The sequence below is a fragment of the Corylus avellana genome, chromosome 4 (genome assembly GCF_965113065.1).
Source record: "Corylus avellana chromosome 4, dhCorAvel1.hap1.2, whole genome shotgun sequence".
Lineage (NCBI taxonomy): Eukaryota > Viridiplantae > Streptophyta > Magnoliopsida > Fagales > Betulaceae > Corylus > Corylus avellana.
Window position 1 is genome coordinate 21,494,657 of NC_142493.1, and position 15,277 is coordinate 21,509,933.

Sequence of the window (15,277 nt, forward strand, 5' to 3'; positions counted from 1 at the left end):
ACACTAGCGACGCCACGTGCTCCATGTATTCAAATCAAACTACGCACTCAAAGGTCGGAAGCAACCATTTAAAAAAAAATAAAAAGGAAAGATTTCAATCAATCAAACTTTTTATCATTTTTACAACTATTCTTTTAAAGTTTTAAAAAGGCTCAATTTAATGTATCAAACTTTTAATTTTTTGCAATGTCATTCATTCGTTAGATTTTTCTGTTAAATCTCGTGAAAATTCTCAAAATATCTATGTTTTTTGTTTTTATAAAATTAAAAATTGCAAAAATTCAGATTATTTTTGCAAAGATTTAGGAGTGACATTGCAAAAAATTATAAATCTCATAAACTAAATTAAATTATTTTAAAATTAAATTAATAAAAAATTAATATTTTAATGAGGTGAAACGGTGCGTTTTGAATTTGACTAACGACTGTTAAAAAATTTTTATGGTAGGAATTTTATTGTCATTTCCATTATCCCAGGGAGTAAATTTTCCAAAAAAAAAAAAAAAAAAAAAAACTTAGGGATTTAAAAATTTTGGAGGGTTGACTCAGAGACTTATTATACAAATACCTTTTTTTTAAAAAAACAAATAATTAATATTATTAATTAATTAATTTTTGACGTGAGAAATAATGGCACGTCAATCATTATTAACGTGTCATTTTCACACGTCAATAATTATGGACATGGCAAATTTAACACATCAATAAAGTTTTTCTTGATGTGACAGTAATTACCACATTAGTAATTAGTGACGTGGCAAAAAGTGTGTTACTGTAGACACATCAAATTTTTTTTATTTTTTTTTGCAGTACGTTTTAATGACGTGGTATTTTTATTGACGTACCACCATCATGGCATTTGACTAATGTGGTGAAGTGGATAGAGCAATGTACACATGTATATAAATACTATTGGGTATAACATGACATTCGTTAACTGGTAATTAACTCCTACTTCACCTCCCAACCTCATTGCACAAGGAACAAGACTCATGGATTGCACATTCTCTGAAGAGAGTCTACAATGAAAAAATATTAACCCTTTGACAAACAGTTCTCAGAGCATAGTGCTCAGGTAACATAATCATAATGTTCCCTGAGTTAAAATCAATCAACTTAGAGTGTTACTGTAGTGCCTCGGGTAATTACTAGACTATGATTAGCTTAGTCAAGAGGTGAACAAGGGCTCTCAGTGTCATTGGGACACGTTTGGGGTAGTTTTGAGAGTTTTTAGTATTGCCCAAATGTTCGCCAGAAGGACTACTAAGCATTCAGAAGCAAAACCAAGAAACCACTATGTAAACAGTACACGTTCATTGGGGGGGGGGGGGGGGACCATGCCAAACATTCGTTGACCTAGCTTTGACCTAGTGAGTAATGACCGAACATACACCACATCTAATGTTGAGCCAAGGACTGCTAAACGTTCTACACACTGCTAATTTGCATAACACCAAATTGTTTGATAGGTGAAATAAAGTAATTGTGTAAGTACATGAGTTAATAAATATACTGTTGTTAAACATGGATAATAGATAATGTGGCCGCTTGGCCACTCCTTCCTATAACAGATGGGGGTGGCCTCCCTTTCCATAATAGAATGGTGGCTGAGTGACCACCCTCTTCCTGACATTTTTTAACAACAAATTTTTATTGATTTGCTTAGGGGATATTTTTAATGATGTGGCATTTTGTGACATGACATTAAGGTAGCAATCCATTCTAAAATGTGGGTGACATAGTGAAGTTGATTGTGCAATGTAAACATGTTTATAGGTGGTCGCATAACCCCTCTTATATATATAGCAGAATGGTGGTCGTGCGACTACCCACTACCTTATATTTGTTAACAACAAATTTAGTGATTTACTTACATAACATTTTTTAGGTGGCAGTGAGACCACCCTCTGTAACAACTTGTTGTGAGTTTTAAAGTACTTGCAAGTGCGCGAGTTGTTTGCAAAATAATGTATGCAAGTGCGAGGTCGAATCCATTGGGAATTGTGTCGTGAAATTTAATTCCTATCTAAATCAATTCTATCTTAACTTAATTCTAAATTGTTTTTGATTTTGAAAATAAACAAATATAAACTAAATAAAATAAAAATAATCACAAGATAAAAATACTAAAGTTGTGGAATCCACACCCACCAAGTCGGAACAACACACTCATGTTCATCAATAAAATCTTAAGTTCTCACAAATACCAACCTAAGTATGTTTTACTATGCTTCACAATTCAATCCAAAAATCTAATGTATCCATCTATCATACAAAATCACAAAAGATATCCCCGATTTAACCAAATCATCAATTGTATCCGTCAGACAAAAAACAAATAGATATCCAATTTTATTTTAATCAAAATCCAAGCAAACAATTATATGAAATTTTCCTAAAACATCACATGTATCCGGGAATCACATATCCAAAAGTAATTTCAATAATTGAATTAAAGTAAAATAATTGAAACTTTAAAAACCCATAAAATCATAATAACATTGACTTACAAAAGTGTTATCGTTCTTCATCGGTGGGGCTTCATTCTCAACCTTAGTTGAGAATTTAGCTCCACATGATTATTGAAAATAAATCTAAACATAAGGAAACCTAAACTAAAAGAGAGAAAAACTCTAGAAAATCGGACTTTGTCAACGGCCTCCTCTTCTTGAAGCTTAAAATTGTATTTATAGAGGCTAGCTTCTAGGCTTTAAAACCCTAAAATCGGCGCTTAAATGAGTTTTTGCCAGGTCATTGCGCTCGAGCGCACTCGAGCATGAGTTTTCTCCTGCAACGCATGTGTGCTCGCGCGCTGGTGCGAGTCTTGGCCGTGGGCGCGCTCGATCGCATGGCCAGTGCGCTCGAGCGCACCAACACATGTGGAACCCTTTGCTATGCATTTGTGATCACGCGATGCTGCTCCTTCGTGGCTTTCTTCCAAAACTTTGTATTTTTCACTTTAAATGCACATTTTTCCTTCAACAACCTAAAAACACTAAAAATATAAAACTAACACAAAGCATAGATTACGACACAGGTAAATGACTAACTAATGTAAATTAAGGGGGTCCAAATGTGAAATACTTGGCACACATCAAATACCCCCAAACTTACATTTTGCTAGTCCCTTAACTAAACAAAATGAAAGCAAGAAACATAAATTCTCTATCGTGGGAGAGACGATTGCATTTAGTATATGCAATAATCCTTTTAAATCCCTAGGCATCCCCAGTAGACGATTGAAGTTTCGTGAGGGTTTAACAGTAATGATACCCACAAACATTTTTTTTAAGCACTATGTTATTGACAAATATGAACTTTCACACAAACACATGGTTTTTACCTCATAAGCAAGTTTAACAAACTGAACACCACAATCACATCATCAGGACATTCAAAATCACTTTATTCATAGATGAAAATTTGAGTCAACACATGTGTTGTGCAAATTTATTTAACTCGCAAGTGTACGAATCGATTATAGTTAATGGATTGTAAGTGCGAGGTCAATCCCACAGAGAATTGTATTTTTGAAAGAGCAATTTAAATCTAAACTAATTAAATCCTAACTTAGTTCCAAAAGGGTTTTTGAATTTAGTTTTGAAAATTAAAAAACTAAACATAAAACAAATAAACTAAGTAAATCAAAAGATAAAGGCACTAAGGATGCGGAATCCACACTCACCAAATCATAACAACATACGCTATGTTCATCAATATTCATCCGAAGTTCTCACAATTTAAATCTTATATATGTTTTACTATGCTTCAGAGAATTAATCAAAACCATCTCATGTATCCATTCTGCACAAATCACAAAACAAATCCAAATTTAATTGAAACACCAGATATATCCGAAGAACAAATCACAAGGGATATCCAATTTTTAAGCAAAGAAAGCCAAACAATCAATTATGTGAAGTTATCTTAAATCATCAAGTGTATATTTGAATCACAACATGATATCCAAGAATTATTCCACACATTGAAATAAATAAAAAAATTGAAATTAAACTCAATAAAATCAGAATAATAAAAACTTATATAAAGGTAACGTTGTTCTTCATTGGTGAGGCTTCATCCTCAACCTTAGTTAGAAATTTAACTCCACATAAATAAAACTAAAATCTAAATCTAAACTAAACTAAAGAGAAAAACTGTAGAATTTTGCTTTTTGGAATTGTATATTTTTTATTGAATGCAAATAGGTCTATTTATAGGCTTAGGGAAGTCCTAGAAGCCTTAGTAAACCTAGATAAGTCGGAGGTCTGTCTCCCAATCCAAAATAGAAGTCTGAAATCATAATAGGATTCGTCCAGATTTGTGTCCTTTTATTTCAAGGTGATTTTGGCTTAATAACCGTCTGAATTAGAAAAATCCTATTTAACAATAAAAACAATTCCCTTGCAACGGTGCCAAATAACTTGTTGTGAGTTTTAAAGTACTCGCAAGTACACGGGTCGTTTGCAATGTAGTTTATACAAGAGCGATGTCGAATCCATAGGGAATTGTGTCATGAAATTTAATTCATATCTAAATCAATCATATCTTAACCTAGTTTCAAATTGTTTTTGATTTTGAAAATAAACAAAAATAAGCTAAATAAAATAAAAATAATCACAAGATAAAAATACTAAAGTTGTGGAATCCACACCCACCAAGTCGGAATAACACATTCATGTTCATCAATAAAATCATAAGTTCTCATAAATACAAACCTATGTATGTCTTACTATGCTTCACAAATCAATCAAAAAAAATCTAATGTATCAATCTATTGTACAAAATCACAAAAGATATCTAGATTTAACCAAATCATCAATTGTATCCGTTGAACAAAAAATAAATAGATATCCAATTTTATTTTAAGCAAGAGCCAAGCAAACAATTATATGAAATTCTCCTAAAACATCACATGTATCCGGGAATCACAATAAATATCCAAAAGTAATTTCAATAATTGAATTAAAGTAAAACAATTGAAACTTTAAAAACCCATAAAATCAAAATAATATTGACTTACAAAAGTGTTGTCGTTCTTCATCGGTAGGGCTTCATCTCCTCAACCTTAGTTAAGAATTTAGCTCCATATGATTATTGAAAGTAAAACTAAACCTAAGGAAAACTAAACTAAAGAGAGAAAAGCTGTAGAAAATCAGACTTTGTCACCAATCTCCTCTTCTTGAAGCTTAACATTGTATTTATAGGGGCTTCTAGGGTTTAAAACCCTAAAATTGATGCTTAAATGAGTTTCTACCAACTCATTGCACTCGATCGCATACTAGTTGTGCTCGAGGGCACTCGAGCGTGAGTTTTCTCCTGCAACGCATGTGTGCTTGCGCACTGGTGCGAGTCTTGGCCGTGGGTGCGCTCGATCACATGGCCAATGTGCTCGAGCACACTAATGCATGTGGAACCCTTTACTGTGCATTTGTGCTCACGCGATGCTGCTCCTTGGTGGCTTTCCTCCAAAACTCCGTATTTTTCACTTTAAAGGCACAGTTTTCCTTCAACAACCTAAAAACACTAAAAACATAAAACTAACACAAATCATTAGATTACGACACAACTAAATGATTAACTAATGTAAATTAAGGGGTCCAAATGTGCAATACTTGACACACATCACAACTCACCCCATTGACACACAATATTGTCTGCTTTTGACTCCTTCGAACTAGACTTCCCAAGAGGTCACTTATCCTAATTCTACTCATACATGAGCTTACTTAACTGTGGAGTTCTGATGGGATTATAACCATCATAATTTAAAACACGTTGTTGTCATGAAGGGTGTAAGAACATTAGTAGCAGCTCCCCTATAAATGGTTTTGTTTCCTAAATTTAGGAAAAATGTCAAAAAAAATCACAAAAAAGCATCTACAATAGAGTCCCTAAATCTGCCACAAACATAAGGATTGCTACAATGGAACCTACAATAGTGATCCGTATGCTTTTTAATATATATATATAAAACTCAATTCTTTGTCCTCACATCTTTTGACGCAACTCATTTTCTCCTTCTCCTGTTCTTATTTTTTCTTCATTTGTTCTTCTTCGTCCAAGGTTCCATGGTCAACAAACCACGTGCCCTTTACCAGAGGCTTAATTTAAGGTCCAAGACCGAAGTGAGAAGAGAGTGTTGATGCTCTCTTGGTGAGGATAACTCGAAGATCGCCATGGGGGACTTTGGAAGAGGCAAATCAGAAAAATTGAGAGTTTTATGATGTAGATATATGTTTACAAGCACAATAATTGGAGAAAAATCGAGAGATTAGAGAAGGAGAGAAGATGTGTGGGAGAGAGAGCAATCGAAGAAGAAGAAGACCAGAGAGATGTCGGAGAGAGAGAGAGAGAAAAAAAACCAGAGAGAAGACGTGTTCATGTGAGAGAAAAAAAAATATATTTTTTTAAAAAATACAAGTAAAAATAATATTTTAATGTTATAAGGAAAATTTAAGGAAAGCTATTATGGAGTACATTTAAATATGGAAGTAAAAAGTAGTTTTGATCTTTAAATTTAGAGAAAATGACAAGGAAGCTGCTTTGAATGCTCTAAGTATATATATTAGCACATCTGCATCTCCATACATAGGCGATATAGGACGCCACAATCACCACCTCTTAGGACCCAGCATCCCCGTTGGCGACATTCATGGGATTAGCCCATTCTTGGCGTAGTGTTCTCTAGTGACCTTCATGGGCTTATGCACACTCCCTCCCATCTCAAGCTGGACAATGGCTTTGATATCATTTATAACACCACACCCCATTAACACATAATATTGTCTGTTTTTTGCTCCCTCAAACCAAACTTCCGAGAAGGTTACCCATTTTGATATTACTCTTGTATAATCTTGTTAACTTCGGAGTTCTGATGAAATCATGACCATTACGGCTTTAAAATACGTTATTGTTATGAATGGTGTAAGTATACATATAAACATATCTGCATCTCCATATCCAAGGGAGGTGGGATGCCACAACCTCTATGTCACATTTTTTAACAACATATTTAATGATTTGCTTATGAAACATTTTTTAATGATGATGCATTTGATGACGTGACATTGAGGTAGTGATCCATCCGTAACATGTGGCTGTCGTAGTGAGATTGATTGTGCAATGTATACACGTCTCGCAATACTACTCGGTATGAGGTGACATTCCGTCCTAAAAGTTAGAATATGTAGGACAAAAAGAGTGATTTCATAACAAATTAAATGTTAAGAATGGATTTGATCAATTTTGAATCAAGTTATTCCATTAAAGGTCGAATCCAGATAATAGACACAATATCTTTCCAAAAAAAAAAAAGGGTCATACGGTTATACTTAGGAAAACCAAATCAACCTTTAGAACAGAGGTCCATAATTCACAAACCACAAAGAAGTTGGAGATGTAGTAAAATTAATCTATAATTTCCCTTAAATATTTGTACCCAAATTCAGCATGGTTGATTGTTCTGTTCTCTTGGAAAGAATAGCCCTCACAAAGTCATCCAATGTTTTGACGGAAGAGCCCCTCTCTTCTCCCTCGTCTCTTACCGCTGACAAAATCTGCTCTTTAACCTCAGCAGCCTTCTTCCTCATACCCTCGCCTTTCCCCTCTCTCTCCATAACCAATTCTATAACCCTCTTCACTTCCTCCCCCACAAGAACACCCTGAATCCCTCTGCTCAGCTCCACACTCAAACCCATCTCCTCCACCAGCATCTTTGAATTGTACGCCTGCTCCGCCGCCATCGGCCACCCTATAATCGGCACGCCCTGGCTTAAGCTCTCCAGCACCGAGTTCCAGCCGCAGTGGCTCAGAAAAGCTCCGGTCGATTTGTGCGACAGAATGTCCAGCTGGGGCGCCCAGTTGCGCACCAACAACCCTCGTTTGCTTTCCCTCATTCGTTCTTCAAACCCTTCCGGCAACCATTCTGCTCTGAATCCACCGTTCAGGTCGAATCCAAGCGGCGGCCTTATGACCCAAATGAAAGCTTTTCCGCTCTCCTCCAACCCAATAGCTAATTCCATCATCTGGGAGGCACCGATTGTGTTCTGAGAGCCGAAAGAAATGTAGAGAACCGAATCAGGACTCTGTAAATCAAGCCACTCGATGCATTTTTCAGGAGCCAATCCGGGCTCTTTCCCGGCACGTTGTCTGGAAATACTTGAACGTGAAGAGGAGGACGGGTGTTTGTAAATAGTCCAAACAGGAAGCTTGAGATATTTTCTGAGAAGTTGAAGGCCAAAAGGCTCGATTTCCTCCACCGAGTTACACAACCATCCACAAGACTCCAAACAATGCGAAATCTGCGGCTGCATAAATCTCGACCACATGTCGGCGCCATCCGCATCTCTTAGAAACTGATGCAGTTGAGAGCGATGGAAACGATAACTTTCAGGAAACCCCGGCATCGGGAACTCGTCGGAATCTGTAGAGCGATGTGGGAGGTTCCGCCACAAAGAGATGTAGGCCATGGTGCCGTAGGCACCACCGGTGGTGAACGTAACATTCACAGTGCCTACACTCTTTGCAACATCAACAGCCCATCCAAAGAACACGTCGGAAATTATACAAATCGGAGGCCGCCCTTCTTTGTCAATGATATCACCGACAAGGCGCCGGAGAGGATCTTTGAGACTCAACGAAGCATGAAAGAGGTTCACAATCTTGTTGAGAGGCAAGTTCTCGGTGTTCTCCGTGTTTGGTGGTAAGTCGTAGTCGGAGCTGCAGAAGGGGAGCTCGGCGAAGCGGATGGAGGAATTAGAATCGGTAGAAATGGTGGAACGGAGGTACTGGATATTGAGGGCGGTGTTGGCAATGGTGATGGTGAATCCAGTTCTTCGCTGGATCTGCCTTGCGAGTGCTAAGAATGGTATGAGATGGCCATGGGCCATGTATGGAAGCATGACAATATGCTCATCAGACCCCATCTCTGTCGACGGTAGGGGGAGGTGCAAAGGTAATCTGATCCTTCTGGCTGGCTTTTCCTTTTCTCTCTCGTGGCTCTGTTTAAACTTTAAAGCAGTATAGGTATACAGTTGCGCCAGCTTTTAATGGCGCATAAAAAAGAGAGAACTTTTTGGTCAAATTTTTCTCTCTTATTTATATATTTTTTTTAAAACAAAATAATAAGTAAAAAAATTCTGTAGCAACGGTCCCTTTTTTTTTTTTTTTTTGTAATTGTGTTGCATCTTTATGGTACTATGGAATATATGCTATATTATATCTTCTAATAGACGATAAAAATCCTAAAGTTGTAGAATTTACACCCATTAAGTCGGAACAACACATTTATGTTCATCAATAAAATCTTAAGTTCTTACAAATACAAATCTATATATATCTTATTATATTTCACAAATCAATCAAAAGATCTAATGTATCAATCCATTGTATAAAATCACATATGATATCCGTATTTAATCAAATCATCAATTGTATCCGTCGAACAAAAAACAAATAGATATCCAATTTTATTTTAATCAAGATCCAAGCAAACCATTATATGAAATTCTCATAAAACATCACATGTATCTGGGAATCACAATTGATATCCAAAAATAATTTCAATAATTGAATTAAAGCAAAACAATTGAAACTGTAAAAACCCATAAAATCATAATAATATTGACTTACAAAAGTGTTGTCGTTCTTCATTAGTGGGGTTTCATCTTCAACCTTAGTTAAGAATTTAGCTTCACATGATTATTGAAAATAAATCTAAACCTAAGGAAAACTAGACTAAAGAGAGAAAAACTGTTGAAAATCGGACTTTGTCACTAGCCTCCTCTTCTTGAAGCTTAACATTGTATTTATAGGAGCTTCTAGGGTTTAAAACCGTAAAATCGGCGCTTAAATGAGTTTTCTGTCAGGTCATTGCGCTCAATCGAACACTAGGTGCACTCGAGCCCACTCGAGCGTGAGTTTTCTCCAACAGCGCATGTGTGCTCGCGTGCTAGTGCGAGTCTTGGCCGTAGGTGCGCTCGATTACATGGCCAGTGCGCTGGAGCACACCAATGCATGTGGAACCCTTTGCTGTGCATCTGTGCTCACGCGATACTGCTCCTTTGTGGCTTTCTTCCAAAACTCCGTTTTTTTCACATTAAATTCACAGGTTTCCTTCAATAACCTAAAAACACTAAAAACATAAAACTAACACAAAGCATTAGATTACAATACAATTAAAGGATTAACTAATATAAATTAAGGGGTCCAAATGTGTAATACTTGGCACACATCACAACTCACCCCATTGACACACAATATCGTCTACTTTTGGCTCCCCCGAATTAGACTTCCCAAGAGGTCGCGCATCCTGATACTACTCTCGCCTGAGCTCACTCAACTGTGGAGTTTTGATGGGATCATAACCATCACAATTTAAAACATATTGTTGTCATGAAAGGTGTAAGAGTATTAGCAGCCGCTCCCCTATAAGTGGTTATGTTTCCTAAATTTAGAAAAAATGTCAAAAAAATCACAAAAAATCATCTACAGCAGAGTTCCTAAATCTGCCACAAACATGAGGATCGCTACAATGAAACTTACTGTAGTGATCCTTATACTTAAAAAAAAAAAAAAAAAAAAAAAAAAAAAACTCAATTCTCTCTCCTCTCACATCTTTTGACGCAACACATTTTCTCCTTCTCTAGTTCTTATTTCTTTTTCATTTGTTCTTTTCGTCCAAGGTCCCATGGTCAACAAACCGCATGGCCTTTACCAGAGGCTTAATTTAAGGTCCAAGACAGGAGTGAGAAGAGAGCGTTGATGCTCTCCTGGTGAGGATAACTCGAAGATCGCCATGAGGGACCTTGGAAGAGGCAAATCAGAAAAATCGAGAGTTTTATGATGTAGATATATGTTTACAAGCACAATAGTTGGTGAAAAATCAAGAGATGAGAGAAGGAGAGAAGATGCGTGGGAGAGAAAGAAATCGAAGAAGAAGACCAGAGAGATGTGGGAGAGAGAGAGCCAAAAAAAAAAAAAAAAAACAGAGAGAAGACGTGCTAGAGAGAAAGAAAATTTTTTTTTTTAAAAAAAAGTACAAGTAAAAACAATATTTGAATGTTATAAGGAAAATTTAAGGAAAGTTATTGTGGAGTACATTTAGATATGGAAGTAAAAAGTAGTTTTTATATTAAATTTAGAGAAAATGACGAGGAAGCTGCTAGGAATGTTCTAAGTATACATATTAGCACATCTGCATCTCTATACACACGCAATGTGGGACGCCACAATCACCCTTTCTTAGGACCCAACGTCTCGGTTGACGACCCTCATGGGATTAGCCCATTTTTGGCGTCCCAACAAGTGCCCTCTAGCGACCTTCATGGGCTTGTTCACACTCCCCTCATCTCAAGCTAGGCAATGACTCTGATACCATTTGTAACACTTCACCTCATTGACACACAATATTGTCTGTTTTTTGCTCCCTCGAACCAGACTTCTGAGAAGATCACCCATTCTGATACTACTTTCGTATAACCTCGCTAACTGCGAAGTTCTGATGAGATCATGATCATCATGACTTTAAATTATGTTATTATCATGAAGGGTATAATTATACATAGAAACACATCTACATCTCCATACCCAGGCTAAGCAAGATGCCACAACCTCTACGGGTCCGTTTGACAACCATTTGTGGCTACTGTGCGTGTGATGTGCACTGTAGAGCAAGTTTGAAAATAACACCAAAAGCTGCAGCATGAAAGACTTTTCTGTAGTGCTGGTGCTGTGTTTAACGAGCCTGCATTTTGTGTTCCGAAAATGCCCCTGCAGCAAACCCATTCAATGTGTGTTTTTTTCGCACTTTTTTTTACTTCATTATTCAGAGAGGGTTGCAGTCTTTCTTCCTTCTTCAGTGAAGAAATCTGCTCCAGTTGCTGCTTGGTCCGTGACCCAGCGACGGCATTATTTTCTTCCACCACGGCTCCACTTACTAGAGCCCGAACTCAAGTAATTTTTTGTGATTTATGCCTCTATCACTTTTTTTATTACTTGGTCGACATAAACTGAATAATGTCCGAATTTATTTGCATAATCAAGTAATGTTAACATGGAAACAAATTTTTCTGCAAAATCAAGTAATATTACTGGGAGGGATAATCCTGCACCTGATAATGACGCCTCTGTCAAATCTCTTGGAATTTTCCTGCAGACATAAAAGAATAAGTGGCTTAAACAAATTCATAAAATATCATTATAATTCACATAAAAATATTGTATTTGAACAATTACTTTGCTGCAATTTATTAAACAGAAGGGAAAGGAAAAAAGAAAAAAGACCAAAAGTTGGGTTTCTCATCTTGTCACCTAGGTCTCTTTTCTTCTACTAGTAGGAAAACTTCAAAGAGAGAAATTAATTAATCTCCATCTCTATTCTCTATTAGTTATCTTTGTATAGATTTAATTGCTTTGTAGTCAATCACTAGATTCATTTACACTACAGTGTAATGAACGTAATGCACGTTCACCCATTCTGTCCACAGTGCTATATATGTTTCATTTCTATTATCCAAACATATCAATAAGAATTGGGTTGGTAAAGCGATTTATAGGGTATTTTCGATTTTTTAATTAGAACATAACATAAATGTAAAAATAGTTTAATTTGAGTGTTGAATTGTTTGTTAATTTTTTTGCTTAGCCAAAAGTTGTCTTAAAAGTGTTGTCAAGGGGTGGACCTGCTTGAAAGGGGAAAGGGGGGGGGGGGGGGGGGGATGAATCTTTTTTAAAATCTTTCCTAAAATATACTTTTTTTATAATTTTGTCCCCTAAATAATATTTATGCCCCTCTTCTAGCATGTAAAATTAAGAAAATGTCCCTATTCATTTAGTTTCCTTCCGGTCCTTTACTAAATTTATATAAATGATTCAATTTTTTATAAGCTCACCTTACTAATTCAAATCTTCATTCCCCTTAGAGACCACACAATAAGATAAGAAAACACTTAGTTGATAATTCATTTGATAATTCTTCTTGCAGCCTAAGGGTTACATTTATAGAAAACTACTTGAACTTGTATAAGGAATGTAATATATATTATTGACTTGTTAATTCAGAATTGCCTTCTTTCGATTGTTTTCTCTATGTTTTCTTTTTCAGTGAAGTATTATGAGGTATGTAACTACAATTTTACATTGATATATTTAGAGATGAAATATCTAATACTAAAACCATCTATGTGGATTATTATATTTGGATTACTTTTTAAAAATTGATTGTTGATGAAGATATATTTTGCTGTTGTTTGGGTAACTGCTGCTATTTGGATTCATGTTATTGTGGACATTGCGGTTTCATTAATATCTTTTCTAACATAATGCAGTCATGCTCTCGTTTTGTATAATTTCGGTGCATGGAGACATAAAACAATTATTTGTGTTGTGACTAATTTGGTTATCATTTATTTCTCAGTACGGCGGATACACCTTAAGACCACGTGACATCCTGCCCAAAAAGGTTCGTTGATTATTCTAGTTAAATCAAACTCATCATTTCATTACATTTGTTCGTGTTTAAAATTTTGTTAATGTGTTGTTCTTGTTATCTTTTGCTATCTGGTCTCTTTGTCCACATTAACTATCAACTGCATTCATATACGAAATTTTATTGTTGAGATCTATATGCTTCATATATTTATGCATATATGCAAACTATTAAGTTGTCACATGGGATCCTCCCAAATCATAGATGTTTTTTTCCACGCCTCGCAAGTCCCCCCGCAAGCATGCTTCCTCCCACTCACCCTCCCAACTCGTTAGCCGGGTCTACCTTTGCATGAAATGGGAAAACGAACACGAGGATTGCCTGCTCAATATTTTGAAAGAGTTCCTTGAAGAAGGTACACGACCACCATATGGGAAACCCATTATTTCTCGCATTGCTCAAAGGGTGAACAACAGACTTGCTGATAGCACTCAGTACACGGATTACCAAGTTGGTGAGAAAATTCGCCGCCTAAGAACAAAACATGCCAATTACTTGCAACTTAAAAGGGACAACAATGGTACTGGGTTTAGATGGGATGATGACCTTGGGATGATCAATGCAACTCCAGAGCAATGGGAGCACATCAGGACGGTACACCTTTACCTTTATTGATAGAGTTTATTTATTGTTATATCTTTTGCCACTTAGAGAGGTTGTGCTAACTTAATTATTTTTTTGCATTTTTTTTTCCTTTTAACAGGATGCGAAACTTAATAAGTACTACAAATTTCGTACTGGCCCACCCAGAAACTTCAAGAAAATGTGCTACGTCTTTACGGGGTCCATTGCTACTGGAACTTACAAACATGCTAGCACCCAATCCCCCTCAGACTTCGATTGTGATGGTGAGAATCACGTAGATCTCAATCTCCCCCCGGCCATTGTTAACCTAACTAAGGGCCCTAGCTGTCCCGTACAGGAGCCAACAAGCAAATCAAAGGGAAAGAGGAAATGTGATGTGGATTTGCAGTCCCCTCCTTCTAGCAAGCGTTCCACAAAGGGTGAGGAAGTTTTCACTTGGATTACTAATGAGTTTAATGAAATTAAGGATTCAGTCATTCGGCATCTGAAAATATCCGACAGTTCCCCATCAGTTGGGGACGCTACCTCTGCCCGGGGGCCTTCATCTAAAAGTCTTGTTGGAGGGGTGATGAAGATAGTTAATGTTGTTGCTGTTGAGATGTCAATGCCTCCTACAGCATATATGAAAATGTGTGACAGCCTCATGGACCCACACTAGGCGAAGCTTGTATTGAACATGAATGCCGATGGACAACGTCATTGGGTCTCAACTTTCATGACCTCCGACAATAATTGATACAATCAATTATTGTGTTATGTTATCTTTCTATTATGCGAAATTTGCAAAACATTATTATCTTATTATGATTGTGTGTAATACTAAACTTTAGTACTGTACGGCTGCCTATTTCCTAACATGTATGGCTTTACCTTTAAAGTGACACATATTTCAATATGATGTAGATCTACGTGTTATGTTATCTTCATTATCATGTTATGTTATCGTGTTATGTTATCCTCTATACTTCGTTATGATGGTATGTTATCTTTGTGGCTTTAATATCTAATTACGCATATTTAAATATGATGTAAACCTACACGACATTATGCATTACATGAAATTGTAGGTTTTTCGACATGGATGAAGCTGACAACAGTGATTTCACAAACTGTGATGATCTTACGGATTCCGATATTGAGGAATCGGATGACGACGATGAGCAGCCGAATTTGAATTCATCACTAAGGGATGAATTGGAGATT

The 15,277-nt window shown here is 36.3% G+C and overlaps 1 protein-coding gene and 1 pseudogene across 2 annotated transcripts; one reads left to right on the forward strand and one right to left on the reverse strand.

Annotated features, from left to right (window-relative positions):
- Positions 1–7,304: 7,304 nt before the first annotated feature.
- LOC132179119 (UDP-glycosyltransferase 92A1 pseudogene) lies at positions 7,305–9,011 on the reverse strand (annotated as a pseudogene).
- Positions 9,012–13,600: 4,589 nt separating this feature from the next.
- LOC132180098 (uncharacterized) lies at positions 13,601–14,928 on the forward strand. Of its 2 annotated transcripts, XM_059592953.2 has the most exons (3): positions 13,601–14,083; positions 14,193–14,337; positions 14,412–14,928. In XM_059592953.2, exons 1-3 carry the CDS (start codon positions 13,694–13,696, stop codon positions 14,447–14,449), a joined length of 573 nt encoding a protein of 190 aa, XP_059448936.2. In that variant the 5' UTR covers positions 13,601–13,693; the 3' UTR covers positions 14,450–14,928. The 2 variants fall into 2 exon arrangements, with proteins under 2 accessions (XP_059448936.2, XP_059448935.2); XM_059592952.2 differs by having other exon boundaries at positions 14,193–14,928.
- Positions 14,929–15,277: the final 349 nt, after the last annotated feature.

What these genes read in the sequence shown, in the direction of transcription:
- LOC132180098 (XM_059592952.2), top strand. Translation starts at nt 13,694, where the DNA reads ATGTTTTTTTCCACGCCTCGCAAGTCCCCCCGCAAGCATGCTTCCTCC. An exon ending in AATGGGAGCACATCAGGACG is followed by an intron (nt 14,084 to 14,192) that starts GTACACCTTTAC and finishes TCCTTTTAACAG; the next exon opens with GATGCGAAACTTAATAAGTA.